At 44.4% G+C, this 16,748-nt stretch overlaps 3 protein-coding genes across 3 annotated transcripts; 1 reads left to right on the top strand and 2 right to left on the bottom strand.

Moving 5' to 3' along the window:
• The first annotated feature begins 9,826 nt into the window (after positions 1-9,826).
• BYT42DRAFT_587557 (40S ribosomal protein S27) lies at positions 9,827-10,462 on the top strand. Its single transcript, XM_051570179.1, has 4 exons — positions 9,827-9,926; positions 10,086-10,194; positions 10,252-10,362; positions 10,427-10,462. Exons 1-4 carry the CDS (start codon positions 9,921-9,923, stop codon positions 10,453-10,455), a joined length of 255 nt encoding a protein of 84 aa, XP_051418820.1. The 5' UTR covers positions 9,827-9,920; the 3' UTR covers positions 10,456-10,462.
• Positions 10,463-12,611, bottom strand: BYT42DRAFT_648785 (uncharacterized protein). The gene is made up of 10 exons (XM_051572748.1): positions 12,347-12,611; positions 12,029-12,281; positions 11,914-11,927; positions 11,803-11,848; positions 11,642-11,748; positions 11,386-11,579; positions 11,131-11,335; positions 10,951-11,045; positions 10,853-10,886; positions 10,463-10,778 (listed from the first exon to the last, which is right to left on the bottom strand). The coding sequence occupies exons 1-10, from the start codon at positions 12,537-12,539 to the stop codon at positions 10,525-10,527; spliced, it is 1,395 nt and encodes a 464-aa protein (XP_051418819.1). The 5' UTR covers positions 12,540-12,611; the 3' UTR covers positions 10,463-10,524.
• A 1,192-nt stretch (positions 12,612-13,803) lies between these two features.
• BYT42DRAFT_504700 (chitin synthase 1) lies at positions 13,804-16,710 on the bottom strand (the record flags this gene model as incomplete). The annotated part of the gene is made up of 10 exons (XM_051564988.1): positions 13,804-13,925; positions 13,987-14,282; positions 14,373-14,696; positions 14,769-14,935; positions 15,008-15,147; positions 15,227-15,266; positions 15,328-15,966; positions 16,049-16,210; positions 16,273-16,359; positions 16,420-16,710. The coding sequence occupies 10 exons, from the start codon at positions 16,708-16,710 to the stop codon at positions 13,804-13,806; spliced, it is 2,268 nt and encodes a 755-aa protein (XP_051418818.1).
• Between the last annotated feature and the right edge of the window lie 38 nt (positions 16,711-16,748).

The following is a 16,748-nucleotide window of genomic DNA, read 5'->3' as shown; positions in this document are numbered from 1 at the left end:
AACAAGCACGTTCGTCTTCTCGGAACCAGCCATTGGATCCATTTAAAGTAGCCATCCGAAACCATCTTCAAGGGGAAATAGACAAACGTCTTGCTAGTCGCCACCCACCAGTGACGATTTCACGTGGACTTTGTCGTCCTGTATGGGACCCAATCCTGTTATTGCCGGCCACCAGCAAAGAAAGACATCGTCTTATCCGTTGGCGTATGGCCTGGCTCCCACCCACTCCTTCTGTTGCCTGCCGATGTGGTGACCCCAAAGCCCATCGTGCTCATTTTCTGGTTTGTCCGCGCACGGATTTCTTTATCCAAAGGATCCTGCAAATACTGCCATCGTCACCGCCCGACCAAGTCCATCCCATCGATTTTGCCCTTAATCAGCTCCCCCGCCGACCAAAGGTTAATCTTCGTTACTGGCAACAGCTCTGGCCGATCCTCTTGGAACTCCTCCGGGAGATCGATATTGCAACATCTGACACCGACTTTGAATCAGAACCTCCACCTGGTGAACTACTCCTCAATGCATGTGTGGCACGTCAACAGCCCACATGCCTCATTCCAATCATTAACGTACCTCTCATCCTTTTCCTCGTCATTATCCTCCGCCCTGGCCATTAATTTGTGCGACTTCGCTCCTTACTTTTTTTACCATTTTGGATTTTTTTTCCTTTTTTCCTTCGTCGATCCTTTCCTTTTTTAGATTTTTTGCTATTTTTTTATTTTCTTTTTTTCCCCTTTTGGGGTTTAGCGACTATATCTTCCCAAAAACCCTTAAAAACACCGAGGCGGCCGAATCAGCCCTTGTGCGACTGGCCATTGCCCTCTGAATAAAATGTTTGAACTACACTACACAACCGAGACATTGTCGAGGTCGCGCGCGTATCTTCTTTGTTCTTTTATAGTTTTTTCTTTCGCCGAAAACAGCAATTTTTACTAGTAACATTCCGCCAAAAATACCTCAAAACAGTCACCCAACCTTCCCCGAAAATACCTCTTTTTGTCCCGAGTCAAAACACCGAGTCAAACTGACAAAAAACGCAAAAAACAAAAAGCCTATCGATCCCGAACTTATCGATATCCCGCCCAAAGTTCTCGGCAAACGCCAGATTTCCGCAATTTCCGAAATTTCCAACCGCCCAGCAAATTCGAAATTTTCATTCACCGACGTTCCCTCGATCACGAAACGACGTACCCCCAACATGACAGAAAATAATCTGTCCAACACCAACACCACTGCCACGCCCAACCCTTTTGATTTCGGACCTACTGGTCTACCAGTTGATCCCAACAATTGCCACCTGCCTGAATACATTTCTTGAAATGTTCAACTCCCGCTTTGCTCCCTGGAAAAATTTTCCAGGAGGAACGTGCTCGTGCCGCCCGTCTTGAGCAAGCAACGTGAGCTACTGCAGCAAAATGCTGCTCTGCTTCAACAATTGCTCAGCTTAAAAACAGCGCCAAATCCACCAAAGCCCGCTCCCAAGCCCAAGCAGTCCACACAGACAGCTACTCCCCCGATCCCAACGCATCTTACAACCGCCGCTTCTAAGCATGCGCCTAAACCCTACTGAGGCAAAAAAACCCACCTGGGCTGATAAAGCCAAAATCCACCGCCCTGCTACCAAGCCCAAAAACAATAAGGCTAAGCGTCCCATCACCTCTGCAACGATGCAACGGTTGTTTTCCGCCCCCACGGGCGCATCACAGTATACTTTCGTATACTTGAATTGTAAACACCGTCTCACCCACAGTGAAGTCGAAAAACCTTGCTACGGCCAAAGTTCAGCAATCCCGAATTTTGGATGTCCAATTCCCCGCTCGTAACATCATCGCTCTACTTGTGAACCAGGAATATAAATCGGACCTCATCACGCTACTCAACAAACAAGGTATCCAAATCAATCCGCACTTCAATATCCTCGACCCCAAGGTGATTGCCGATCCTATCCATGCCACCAAACCAACGCCGAAAAAGCGACCTTGCCCAATCACTTGTTGCCGATCGCCTGTTGCGGCTGGGTTCCCGGCTCCCTTACCACTTAATGCTCAGCATTCTCCGATCATTTACCCAGCCTAACTCCACTGTGCAACTCTCTGAGACCATCATCCAACGTTACCTTGATTCCCGCAAACCAGCCATAGACAGTGAACCTGTACAAACAGTGCTGCCGACCAAAGCGACAACACCGACAACAATGACACTGCCGCCCATATCACCACTAACACCCAGTCTTCGTCAAATGATGGTCCTGAAATGGACGAATCTCAATGAGTGCTGAGCGCCTAAAAATCGCTACTTTTAATGCCGCTGGTCTTCGGACCAAACACTACGAACTTTTTCAAGAATGCACCGCTTCCCAAATCGACATAATCCTCGTTACCGAAACATTCCTATCAAAAGGAAATATCCACACCAAATGGAAACAATTCCACAACTATGGCCAGGTATCGGCTCATCGACCATTCGATGGGCTGTCCCTCTTTATCCGTCCCGACTTTCCACACCATGTTCACCTTCTGCCATCACTGATCCTTATGTTATTTCGTGTAGGATTGGTCCCTATACCCTGCATGGCCTGTACCTCCCTCCTCGACTTTCTCTTGCAGAGGCCGAGAAAAGGTGGCGTTCCTTGGAGATTGACGATCACACTATTGTGTTTGGAGATCTGAACGTACGTCTGGGCAGTGATACTGGAGATCACCGTGCCAACGACAGAGCCCCTGCGCTACGCAACTGGATCAGTACATTGGGTTTAACCTTGTGGAACTCAGAATTGGCGTATGGCATACCCACTTTTGAAGGTCACCAAGGAGCAAGCATCATTGATTTTTTTATCTCGATGCATACAAACATTCTGGACGTGCAATTGCAAATAAGGAGTGACTTGTCACTTAGTTCCGACCACCACTTGTGTGAGCTATCCTTTGTACCTGTGCCCATACCACAGCTTCCCAGAGCAAATGCTGCCCGACGCCACTGGAAACTTCAGCGATTCCAAGATCCTGAGGTATTAGCCAGGTACGCTGACAGGCTAAAAGATCTTACGGGTGATCTTTTAGAAGGGATCTCAGTTGCGCTTTCCGAAATTGAAAACAACCATGCGTCGCGCGCTTGTAAACTGGAGGGCTTTGTGGATAAGCTCATTGAGTCTATCTATACTGCCTTGGATCAAAGCGTTGGACCATCCGATTCCCGTGATAAAACCTGGAAATGGTTTTGGAACGCCAATTTACAAGCTCTAGCCAACCGCCGTCAAGCCCTTTATCAAAGGTGGAGACGGTCTGGCAATGACTTTGAACGCCTTACAATTCGTCGCCGGTATGAGGCGGCTTGTGCCGAACTGACACAAGCGATACGAATTGCGCGACGCATCACCTGGCGACAATTTTGTCAAAAGATGGACCAAGACCCTGTGAACATGAGTAGTGCGATCAAACGGATGAGGCTTCGGCAACGTTCAAATGTGACCCTCTCATCACCAGAAGGACCACTCCATGATGCTAACCGTATGGTGACCCATCTGGAAAGTGTGTACGGCGGCTCTATCGACCTACGTTCGGAACCCTCACCAGAAATGGATGATTTCCAGGACAGTACACGAATCCCATGGACTCAGGCCACTGTTTATCAAGCGATCCGGAACTTGCCGTCCCGGAAAGCACCAGGTGTTGACCACATACGAGCAGAAATGCTCAAACCTGTGGCTGACCACATGAGCGTCATTCTCCATAAGCTTTTTCGCTTATGTTGGAGGTGGTCGTGGACCCCAAGGCAGTGGCGAACTGCACAGGTAGTCCCGATCTACAAGAATAAAGGTTCACCATCGGACCCATCCAGTTATAGGCCCATCAGTCTTACCTCGGTTTTCCGAAAGCTGTTGGAGCGTTGCCTGGTACCTGAGCTTCTCTCAACGATGCCTCAGTTAGACATTGCGCAAGGTGGTTTTCGTGCCTCTCGGGGTACTCTCGACCAAGCACTTTGTCTCGATGAACTCATGCGGCTTTATACTCGTGTCCAAGGGCAAGAGCAGTTGCCTACTCCCCCGTGGTTGTTTTCCTCGATATTAAAGCTGCGTATGACAGTGTCAATCGCTTGATCATATGGGAACTTTTGGGACATTATGTATCCCAACGACTGCTTCGCTTACTGCGTAATCTCTTTGATGACATTGTCGTCCAAGTCATATTACAAAACGTAGCGTCCCGGGAAATTTCGCCAAAGCAAGGTGTTCTTCAGGGCAGTATTCTTTCTCCTTTTCTTTATTCTATCTTTATTGATACGTTACCCCGCTTATTGCGGTCCGTATCTTCTTTTCCACAACTTATTCGCATACCTAAGCCAGCCACTGGGCGTTCGCTCAACCTGTGCTCAAGGATGCCTTTTTCTTATTCTTCCACTCATGCGAACCCGCGTTCTCTTATTGATGAGCTGCGGTCTAACCATGATCCTTATTCTGCTCCCCATGATCCTCGCCGATCTTGGGCCCCTATTAATAGTTTGCTGTATGCGGATGACGTGGCAATTATTGGTTATCCAGTAGATGTCCATCGGATGCTTGCAGTAGCTGAAATTCATTCTTATCTGTTTGGATACCGTTGGAGTCCCACCAAGTGTGAAGTCCTCAACGCTCCGGCTGATTCTTCTTTTTTTCTTTACAATAACGAACTCCCTACTTGTACTTCTTTTAAATATCTGGGGATTCCTTTTTCTCAGTGGGGTATAGATCGTAAGGCCTTACTCGCGCACTCTAATCGCAAGACAATCGCAGCAATGCGGGCGTTGAGTGAGTCAGGTGTGCACATGTACGGCTTTGGTCTCACTGCCTCACTTCGGGCTTACAAGATTTTTGCGAGACCTATTCTCGAATATGGTTTAGCGATCTGTATCCTTTTCCGAGCTGACTTGAAGGAACTCGAGGACACCCAACGGTGTTGCCTACGGATGTGTCTCAGGCGCCCTGCTTTTTGCAAGGCAATAGGGACCGCCACTGTGGCCTCACTCGCTGCTCTCCCTTCTATGTCTTCTCGTTTTCTTATTCTACAGGCCAAATTTGTTGGTCGTGCTCATACACTCCCTGCTGATACACTCTTGCGCTGTATTATCCCGCAGCTTCAGACTCGCCGAGGGAATGCGACATGGAACAGGCTACGTCGCAACACCCTCTGGAAAGAAGTCAAGACGATCCAAGCTGAACAAGCACGTTCGTCTTCTCGGAACCAGCCATTGGACCCATTTAAAGTAGCCATCCGAAACCATCTTCAAGGGGAAATAGACAAACGTCTTGCTAGTCGCCACCCACCAGTGACGATTTCACGTGGACTTTGTCGTCCTGTATGGGACCCAATCCTGTTATTGCCGGCCACCAGCAAAGAAAGACATCGTCTTATCCGTTGGCGTATGGCCTGGCTCCCACCCACTCCTTCTGTTGCCTGCCGATGTGGTGACCCCAAAGCCCATCGTGCTCATTTTCTGGTTTGTCCGCGCACGGATTTCTTTATCCAAAGGATCCTGCAAATACTGCCATCGTCACCGCCCGACCAAGTCCATCCCATCGATTTTGCCCTTAATCAGCTCCCCCGCCGACCAAAGGTTAATCTTCGTTACTGGCAACAGCTCTGGCCGATCCTCTTGGAACTCCTCCGGGAGATCGATATTGCAACATCTGACACCGACTTTGAATCAGAACCTCCACCTGGTGAACTACTCCTTAATGCATGTGTGGCACGTCAACAGCCCACAATGCCTCATTCCAATCATTAACGTACCTCTCATCCTTTTCCTCGTCATTATCCTCCGCCCTGGCCATTAATTTGTGCGACTTTGCTCCTTACTTTTTTTACCATTTTGGATTTTTTTTCCTTTTTTCCTTCGTCGATCCTTTCCTTTTTTAGATTTTTTGCTATTTTTTTATTTTCTTTTTTTCCCCTTTTGGGGTTTAGCAACTATATCTTCCCAAAAACCCTTAAAAACACCGAGGCGGCCGAATCAGCCCTTGTGCGACTGGCCATTGCCCTCTGAATAAAATGTTTGAACTACACTACACAACCCTTTTTGGGAATTTAGCAAAAATTACATTTATAAGTATAAATTGTCCGGCAAATTGCGGGTCGGACGTCGTCTATGGTGCGGTGTTGCTGCGGTTATGCGGGCCGGATTTGCGAGTCTGGGTAGGAAAAAATTGGGCGGCATTCACAAAGTTGATTATCATTCAATTATTCATTCTATGTCTTTATATAGTTAATGACGGAAGTCATTTGAATTGGTCGTATTATAGGAAAACGTTTATCATGTAGATATTGTCATTGAATGTCCTATGAACAACGAGTGAAGAAAGAAACGGTAAGTCTTTGAGACTTCTGTCGATAATGGGATGATATTCGTGAATGTAAACTGAGTGATTATTTCATGTCAAGGTTTAGTTCCTGAAGAAAGGTCATTATATCGTTCATTCTCACATATTCGGTTTTGTGTGTGATAAAAACTCAGTATATTTGAACTGCGTCATTATGTATGCGTCTATCCGTGAACATGTACATGATGTGATGAAAGAGGAACGGATGCATAATTTTTTTTATTATACCGAACACGACACTTTGCAAACACTCTTTAATCAGCTACTATCCCGCTTCCCTAACAGCAACAACAAACTACAGACCGAGAGAGCAGAACATTGTAATCTTTGAAATCAACACGCGCTGCTAGTCACTAGGTTAAAAAGACAAAGCCATTGATTTCAAAATGCGCAAAGGTTAATTAAAAATGAAAAGCCCAGTATATATTTCAAGTTAAACTAGCTCCTCTATTAGGGGCAAAAATAACGAGAATGCTTGAACTGTAGTAATCACAGTCAGCTCCAGCTCCTGGATCTTTTTGGGAATAGCTTGTAGGATGATTGTATAATATCCAACGTTCAGCTAAGCCATTAGCTTTTGGGTGATAAGGTGTGGTAAGAGGGTGTACTATCTTTTTCTCAACAACGTATCATAAAATAGCCCATACAAATTCTTTGTTCGCTTTTTGATGTATGGAATCATCACGATCCCTATGTTCGTCAGCACAGTGTTGAGTGCTTTATTCCCAACAACGGGAATTGTTTCTTGATTTTTCTGGAACAAATTGTGAATCACCCAACAGCAAGATATTTTACATATTCTTTTGGAAGTAGCGTATTCAAGATTTTGCCACATTGTATACATTTGCCTTGGATATTTCCAGTTTCTCAGATCCCGATAGATCTACTTTGTCAATGTGGCGGTACACAGCACCAAAACGAGTCAATTGGGCTCTGTCCCTTAAATCCTAGAAATATGGCAGACGACGTTGAGGATACCGACCCACTTGCTCCCATGTCTTCAATTATGGAAGGTATGGGTGTTTCTTTAAAGATCCTCTGACATTGCACGCATTAAGTACATATTTTCCCATTATGTTGCTACCAGTTGGCCGTCCTTCAACCGCCTCCTGAAGAGCTGCGCCAATTGCTCACCGGCCAAGAGGAGATATCCAAAGAATTTATCCATTATATCCGAAAATACAACACCCTTTTTGCATTTACATCAACTGGCGTCGAGGTAATGTACAGTGGCTGTTGTTGCGTTAAGCCGATGCTCAAACCCAGAAAAAGAAAAGATTGTCTACTGAAGTTGATGTGGTATACTGTAGATTGAAGGTTCGTTTTTTCGGCGAAGAAGAATATTGAAATTGTTGGAACTGTTGGCTGATTGCGATTCCAGCAATCGCGAGATGTTCCTTGGGACACCGAGTAGATAAAGATGTGCGCCTTGATGATTTTTGAATAGCAAAGGGTGTACATTCACCAGTTGCGCAGCAAGGAGTCTATTTTCAGCATCATCAGGCGAAAGATGCTTCACAAAGAAGACTTGTCGTGGTAGGCCTGTGCCACAGTTGTGAGTGAATCCTTGGCAGGTGAGCTCGTGCCTGAGGATCAATTCGGTTTCGTGCAAACCACGGAGTCCATGCGGGCGATCTGCAACGGTCTGCGGATTTTCGTCCTCCCGGAACTGTACAACCTGCTCGTTTTCAATGTAGATAGCCAGGCGTTGCGTGCTGGGAATAGTCGCGATCCATGGTGAACGAAAGCAACCGGTGAACGGCCTCGGCACCTGACATCCCATGACGAGCACCGATGAAGTGGGCGATTCCATCCACTTGCCGTCTGACGTTTCTGTCGTTATCGGCACAATACATTGCTGCTGCAGCTCGATTTTACAGGAGTCTTTTCCATGCACGGAAACCTACATTACTCCACATGGACCGTGAAAATTGTGGCGCATCATCAACCAGCAGCTGTATCATAAAATGATGGTAAAAGTTTCCACCGCTAGGGAAACGTGCGTCCATACTCCGTTCGGGACCACTGTGCGGGAAGATCAGCGCATAATGAAGCGCGTCGTAATATTGATGCACTTCACCGATACGTTGCATGCCATGACCTCTTGTTCGAAGCACAATGTCGCGGCTATTATTGGGTATGATCGTACTGTCTACCAGGATCACTCCAACTCCGCTTGCCGTGGATGCGTTGTATCTACGAGCATCAGGAGTGTTTTCCGCGCATATGACCTTGTGTAGGCTATGCGTGTCCACATGTCGCTCAACGTCAGTCAGCGTAGATGTATTTGCCGGCACAAAGATGACAAATCAAATAATCTTGAGCATTCCCGATGAATTTAATTGACTCTGCCAGAAAAAATTGGCTAGCATGGCTAAAAACATGACTGAAATAAACATCATTGCACTCACCTTCTTCGAATGTCAAACTGACTTTTATGTGATCGTAAAGCATTGCTTGTGTGGTACGCCCGATTTGCATTCTAAGCATTTATGTTCCTATTTGTTCCTTGCTTGATGTCGTTGTCATGAAATTGTAACGCGAAGGGGAAAAAAAGCGCAGCGGTGACTTCATGCAACTGACTTCTTTTGTCTTGCGCCATTTCAAAGCGCACCGCATTTAAACTTACATTGTCCAATTTCCTCCAAAAATTTCCTTCACTGCCCACTGTCACCACGCACGAAAGAGAGCTCCTTCAGAGCGATTTGCCTGTTAAACACTTGTCCAAACATCATGAGGGTGCCCTACAGTTCGTCGTATGTGCACTAGATATATTGTGGTTGGTGTATATCATACCATTTGAGAGTATTGACCGTTGAAAATCGGGGAAGAAGCGAGATATTAAATGAGTGAGTCAAAGGTACCTTGTGTATGAATCAGGGTAAAAAGAAAAAACAAATGTGCTACCCTGAGTGTTGTAAAGATCGGAAGAGATATGCTGATATGTTATTTCAGTTATAAGAGTACTTATACTTGAGGGAAACTGTGCTGAAAATCAATTGACCAAAAACAAAACAAAAAAACGGATTTACCAACATCAAAAAATAAGAAAAGAAAACATCACTGCATTTTCGTGCTATACTCGGTCAGAACAACTGCATATACATACCCTAAATTTCAGATGGTATACCACTTCAGCCCAGCAAATAACCAACTACACGCCGTTCAGTGTGGTTCTTGGCTGCGACGCCAAGAGCACCAGCAATTCCCAATTCGGCGTTCTCAGTCTTCCGGTTCTAAGATCGTATCCGTAGCCTCTTCGAGAACGTTTTTATATGCTATTCTAACTGTACTTATTCTAAGATACAATTTGCAAAGCACAAGAGGTCATAGCTAGCAAGTTTGGATTCCAACAATCAACGCGAGGGAATAAACTTTCATTTCGGTTTGCATTGATAACATTCAATTTCCGAAAAACTCGCAATCCCAAGGGCGCGGGAGAATTGAATTCCGGCATCGGTCATATGACTTTTTCGGATATTCCGGAGGTCCGGCCGTGGCGCGTTGCGCTGATACACCTAGGCCGCTGGCACGTCCAGCCCTTCTTCCGCATTGCGTATCAGTCCCAATGGCTGTAAGTTGTCAAAAACATGATATGGATATATGGATAGCTATATTATGCGATGGATGGGAGAGTGGATGGGAAGAATAGTGCAAAAAACGATGAAAAACGGATGGATGGTCATGGAGAGCGAAATTTGGGTAACTAAGGATTATTTTTCTGTTCATGTAGTTGGCTGTCGATTTGTTGAATCCCTCCGTGGAACACGAGAAGCGTTCTCATAAACTTAAGCGTTTGGTTCAATCGCCCAACTCGTACTTCATGGACGTGAAGTGCCCCGGTAAGTGGCTCATATCACTCGTCCCTATTTTACTTTAAATCTCACCCATTGAATTAGGCTGCTTGAACATCAGCACCGTCTTCAGCCATGCTCAAACCGTTGTGCTCTGCTCATCCTGCGGCACTGTTCTCTGCCAGCCCACTGGTGGTCGTGCCCGTTTGACTGAAGGTAAGAAATTAGATCGTTATTATGCAAGGTAAAAGCTGATTAATGGCTTTATATATTTCAATAGGATCGTCGTTCCGCAGAAAGGCCAACTAAATCACCATCGCTAAAAAAATAAATCACGCATTTCGACTCGACTTTTTATGTGTCAGGTTGGCAATCGAGCTAAGATTTGTATACGATGTTGTGTACTGTGTGGAGAAGAGGTTCAGTTTCGTCGCTCACGGCAGTAGTGATGGCTCCGTATGTCTTGTCATAAGGCTCCATTGCTTTGAAATTGGAATGGTTGGATAAACTTCGAGTCAAGTCCTCGGACTTGTCTGTATACAGGACAGCGGGTCGTTTCCGAGGCAGCAGAAAGAGTCGATTCGCTTTCCGATTCGTGACATGACGGCGCACTACACGGATTTTGTTACGCACTGCCCATGAAGAACAACCTCAGTTAATTTGCCAAATTATTTTCGTGCCTGATTTTCTGTGAAAAAGGGCATACCATCAACATAGACGTCCGTTTCATCGATAATTTCCTGTCAATCATCGTTATCAGTGTATGAGTTTGGAGGTCTACATTATGCATTACACTGGATATACCTCTCCGATTAGCTCTTCTATGACATCCTCCAGTGTGATCACGCCTAATGCGCCAGTGCAGCCTCCTGGATCGTTCGATACCAATGCCATATGACCTATGCATCACAAATACAATGAGAATCCAGTTTTTTTTTTTTTTTTTTGATAAACATCTTGCGGGTCCCAATTTGAATTTCCTACTTTTGCCTTCTTGGAAGAAGTTAAGAATATCGAGGCAGCTTGTGTCAGGGCCGGTTTCAGGAAGCGTGCTAATAGGAAGATCCTTGACCGGAAGCCTGTCCTCTGGATCATATTTAATCAAGCGCTTGGTCAACAACATGCCGATGAAATTCGTCTTGTCTTCGGCACTATGGACAGGAATTCGCGAGTAGCCAGCCGTGAGAATCTACGAGAATCAGCTACATCGAGAGAATAACAATGTTTGCAATTTCTTACTTTATCCACGAGAATTTCATCAAGAATACTCTCTATCGACAGCGTAAAGACATCTTCAATCGGAGTCATGATTTGCGATACAGGCTTCGATCGCAGGTCGAGGACTGCACCGATGATGGTAACTTCATCGGCGGTTAAGGCCTCCGCATCACTTGGATTGACGGCTAAATGTAGAGACACCAAAGATTTCAAACCTTATCAAAGCCGATTAGCCGTGCTCTAAACAACAGACTTTGTGGAAGATCATGCCACTTACCTGCTTTCTTGTAAATTGTTCCGTGAGACTCTCCCAGAAAATAGTCCAATAACAGAGCCGTAGGATAAGCAATTGGATACATGAGATACATCAATAACAGTATCAACCTATGCTTCAAATATTATTATATTAGAGAGAAAAGGGATTTTCTGATTTATTACCATGCAGTTTTGGCTCCAATAGCCAAACCATGCCGTACGCAAATGGCTGTAACCGACAAATTAAAGGCTGCCTTTTTCCGACAACTTGCAATTTTCGAAGATGAAACTTACATTGTGGAATCACCCTATAGGTATATTATTAGACTTGATACATCAACAATGTAAACCCAAAAGGAAAGAAAAACAAAAAGGATCAGTTGTCTGCAATTTAAAAGAGGTAACTTACTCGCCAAAGATTACAATGAGAGCGGTAGAAGCTACCACAGCCTGCCATCCTCCACCGAGCACTCCATCAAGAATGATCGGTAATGTTTCATTGATGATAACATTGGACAATAAAAGGGTTACAAGCACCCAATGCTTTCCACGCTCCAATAAAGCCAACACCTTGGAAGCATTTTTCCTCTCCTCTGATGTTCCTGACTCGATAAGCACGTGAAGATTCGTCTCGTCCAAGCCCATAAGGCCGAGCGTAAGTCCTTTACAGAAAGATGCATTGATAAATCCTTGAACACTGCATACAAGTTATACTCAAAGTAAATACCTGCGAAGATACCACCTAGGATTACCAAGGTGCCAATCACAATGATGTGCTCATAGAATGCAGGAGAATCATAACGAGGATACGGCTTCTCCGCTACAACCGGAGTTGGGTAGCCGCGCGTGATGGAAATGAACGAGGCTGCGATCAAGATGATAGATCGTATAGGATATATACGGTAATAGGTTTTTACCATGTAGAAAGGTAAAAGAAAGGAAGACAGCTGTGGAGTTTTCTTATTTTTATTTTTCTTTGTGTTCTGTCATTGACTGAAGTCATTGTTTTTTTTTTTTTTTCGGAAGGATGTCCGTTTGATATTCTCACTCCGCGGAGTGTCCTTTTTCTTACTACGCATGTTTCTTGGCGAATTCTTTTTCTGGCTGTCATTATTTTAAACTTTAATCAGAAGACGTATCCCTTACAACATTCTCTTTTCTAAAAGAGTAATCTATTGTTCTAACGATTAATGTTCATGCATTTGACCTCCTCTGTCCGGGATCCTCATTGACATCCCACCATTGCGCATCACGGCGGTAATAACATGTTTCATTGGTGCGGCATTTCAATTGAACTGCGCCCTGACAGCTTGAAATATTCTGTGATCCCAGGTTGTGCCACATTGATTTGGCGATTTCATAAATAACTGGACCATTACCGTGCATGTTCCGAATTTTCTAAAACCACAGAAGGTAAATTTAAGAACCAGACATTTCACAAGGCCAACGTTATCGTGTGAGACAAACTTTAGTTGTGCCATAATAATTTGCACTGCATAGTATACTAAAATTGTCGCTGATTCATGGGAGACGCGTTCAATGAGGATAGAGTATTAAGCCGCTGTTTGACTTTCGTTTCTAATTATACGAGTCAAATGTTTCTGTTCTTACTCTATGCTCGATGATGCATTTGCCGGTTATCGAATAAAGATAGTAGCGTAGCCATGCCTGACCTATTTATCATTGCGTTAACTCGTTGCTATCGCCCTAAGATGCCTAAACTCAAGAAAAATATTCTAGGAACCTTTCACCTCCTTCGTCGTATTAGCGTTTGTACCACATAGAACCCTGCATCACGAAGGAATAGACGTCGATAATTTTCACTCAAAAGACCAGAGTGCTTGTCTTTGCGTATCTTTTTTTCTTGGTGCTGACTGAAAATCAGAGTTACAAGGTCAGCAGCAGCAAACATGGTTTTTTTTTGGAAGCTTGTGAAGTACCAGGAACAAGTGGCGAGGGAGGATAAAGCCCAAAGCTGCATTATCCACGAGAATGAAGCACTGTTTTCAGCAAAGAGCATTAAGTGATGACATGAGCAGGAACTTGACAGCTCGTATGCCGGAAGTAGTCATTATAGACACAAAACAACATCGACTCCTCTTTTGTTCTATCACGTTCGGCTAATTTTCTTGTTCAAAACTTGTCACTAATGTGATCAATGACCAAAACTGAAATTACTAGCAATCAAAAAGAAAATGCGGTCGAAATGCGATATACTAGACTTCCCAAAAATCGAAAGATCGCAAGGCCTGCGACAGACCAGAGTATAAACGCCATATAACCGTTTGTGCGCTGTTCAAAGTTGCCTGTTACATTATTTTTGATCAATGCATAGTCATATTTCTTTTTGCCCGCATCACATAATACCTAGCCAAGACCTGTTCTGAGCCGTAGAAATGATGACGGCCAAGATGATATTGCTAAGGATCCAGCATACTACTAGACGTGTACGGAAACCGCGATAATAGTCTTCTTGTTTTGTGCGTGGATCACGATGATATTTGACTTTTTCCGGTTTCTGTTGCAAACGACTACAGGCTTCTTCGTACAATAATCTCATATCTTTTTGCTCAGGCATAGCAACTTCCGCCGTCGTCTGGCCTTTTTTGGTTTCGACAATACCAAGATCAATGGCAACAAAATTGATATTCTTTGTACCCCAGCTACATGACACAGTAAATTAATAAATGCGATTTACTTTTTTTTTTTTTCGCCAAGAAAAAACAATGACAGCGGCACTCAATCTCTCTTACCTGACGTCGTGCGTATTACAGAATGCGTATGTATTCAGTACATTAATATAACTGGGTGTCAATAAAAGATACTGAAGCGAGCTTGTGATCATATGCCACGGGTCAAGAAACAATAAACTGGAAAGAAGAAACACCGCATAAGTACTCGCCATGGAAATGATGATGTCTCGAAAAGGACCACTGCCTAGGAGAGACACCACAGAGCCTTCCGAAGACACGACGGCAGAATGAATCGCCGAATATGCTAGCCAAATCGATGCAAATATGATGTAGATCATCAGTAGCGCAAAGAAAAATATGATCATTGTATAAGCGGCTTTCGAACTACCGGCAATAAAAAAAAAACCATTAAAATTATGTCGCATCGACTAGAACCATTTCATCACATGTAAATACCCCTGAGGCCGATTGCCCATTGCAATCAATGACAGAATAATTAACAGAACGATATAAACGTAAGTAAGAGCTGTGTGAACAGTAAAAGCCGTTTCTGAAGAGAATGGAGGATTGTCAATCGTAGACAACGATCTGGTCAGAATGAAAAAGCATAAAAAGAAGTTGCCCTTCCAGATAAACGTTAGGAAAAAACTGGCATGAGATATTTTGATGGGATGATAACCCCTCGCTTCACTTACCAAGGCAAACCAAGAGTAAATCCATGTAAATGAGAGGTAGATAAGCTCTATGAACAACCAGAACTTGCGGGCGACAGAGTGATCGGTTGAGAGAATGTGGCCCCAGTGGAATAATGCATACATGGCCGAAAACATGGAGCCTGTACCGGAAACAGGACGGCACCAACACGTCATCAGCTTATGGCTGGAAAGCAAAATCAAAACCCAGAAATCACTTACCGTTGAGCCATCGACGACGCTGAGCAATGAATTCAGGAACCTTGGTTACAATTAAAGAATTAATCCGTGCAATGACAACTCGCACCAAACGTTGAACTTACCGTACTAGGGACATCTGTCTCCGCATAAGCCCCAGCAACATAATGTAGCACCCAACTAGATCGTTTTTTTGCCACTAATTCATAGCATAGAATACGATCCTCTGCCAGGTACATGTTTGCTTCAAATATACCGGCTTCACTGCCATGCAAATTTTCGCCGAGAAAATACTTTTGTAGCGGTCCGTGCCCATTCACGTCGTTCAGAAGGGCGCTGTAACGATAGGCACTAAATGCACCCGGCAGTACCTGGATGTAGCCTAGCATCGATTCCAAAGGTTTATCGAGAATGTTGGAGATCTTGTATTCAAAATTTTGGCTAGCTACCAGCGGATTGAGCAAATTCCAGCCTGCACGACCCGTCATGGCTCGGATTTCACCACATGCACCACCAACGTTAGGATTCACGTGAAACGTTCGCCATAGTTTATAGATAGAGGTGGGACCTGGCCGTGTACCCACATCAAGTAACATGCAAATATTAGGTCGTAGCAACGGACAGAAAGCTTGGAAAAACCATCGGTGTGAATTGATTTTGCGTTGATTCCTCTCTTTGAGACAAAAAATGATTTGCGTCGGAACAATTTTATCCAAAGCACCTTTAAACTGGAGATGCGGATTTAACGATATTTGCGTTGTGAACTTTTGAAATCAGTGGAGCCATAAATAACCATCAATAAAACGTCCACGCTAGAATGGGTGAATAATTCCACGGTGCAATTACCTCGTAAAGATGAGCTTCTACTGGTTTCGAATTCACAATATTTTTGGCTATGCCTTCTTGATAGACTCCAATGGCTGACAACATATCCAGAACACGTGGATGAACATGGTCACGACCATCAGCAATGATGCATACAACCACTTTTCGCCAACTGTCGATCCCCTAAAGGTATTGCAATGTTTATCATCTCCCGCAAATGAAACTGCTCGCATGGACCTGCTTACCCATGTCTGTGATCTGTGTCTGTTACATAAATGGGAAATGTTTTTCATAACACCGTGTAACGTTCTGCACAATAGCACCTCGTCTTCCTTGGAGCCAAATTAAAGTTAGAAATTTTGTTTCCATGCAAATATTATATTGGCAACTACATTATACATAGTGATGCACAGAAAGAGTTCAGTAGGTGGATCACCTATCAGCTCCTGTCGCAAATGATAACTTCCAGCAAAATCCGCAGGATCAGCGGTAACAGTCGTGTATCGCATATGAGTGAATTCCTTTCTGTCTCTTCTAGGAACAGCTTCCAAATAGCGATTCGATACAGGGCAATCCAATACTAAATTTCCTTTGATAAGTGGAACACGTCTGATGGTGCGGTATCTGCGTGGCTGTCTAGTAGGAGCACGGAAGTAATGTTGATTTGCATGAGATATATACATCGGCATCTCAGTGTTAGACGGTGGTTGATAAAAAGGGG

This window comes from Radiomyces spectabilis (assembly GCF_025331425.1).
Source record: "Radiomyces spectabilis strain NRRL 2753 chromosome Unknown BYT42scaffold_16, whole genome shotgun sequence".
Taxonomy (NCBI): Eukaryota; Fungi; Mucoromycota; class Mucoromycetes; order Mucorales; family Radiomycetaceae; genus Radiomyces; species Radiomyces spectabilis.
The sequence above is the reverse complement of the archived record's forward strand: the minus strand, read 5'-3'. Positions and strand labels throughout refer to the sequence as shown.

Coding starts and splice junctions, on each gene's coding strand:
- BYT42DRAFT_587557 (XM_051570179.1), top strand. Junction 10,195..10,251: donor CATGGACGTGAAGTGCCCCG/GTAAGTGGCTCA, acceptor CCATTGAATTAG/GCTGCTTGAACATCAGCACC. Junction 10,363..10,426: donor TCGTGCCCGTTTGACTGAAG/GTAAGAAATTAG, acceptor ATATTTCAATAG/GATCGTCGTTCCGCAGAAAG.
- BYT42DRAFT_648785 (XM_051572748.1), bottom strand. CDS start 12,539: ATGGTAAAAACCTATTACCGTATATATCCTATACGATCTATCATCTTG. Junction 11,749..11,802: donor ATTGGAGCCAAAACTGCATG/GTAATAAATCAG, acceptor TTTGAAGCATAG/GTTGATACTGTTATTGATGT. Junction 10,779..10,852: donor AACGGACGTCTATGTTGATG/GTATGCCCTTTT, acceptor CTTCATGGGCAG/TGCGTAACAAAATCCGTGTA.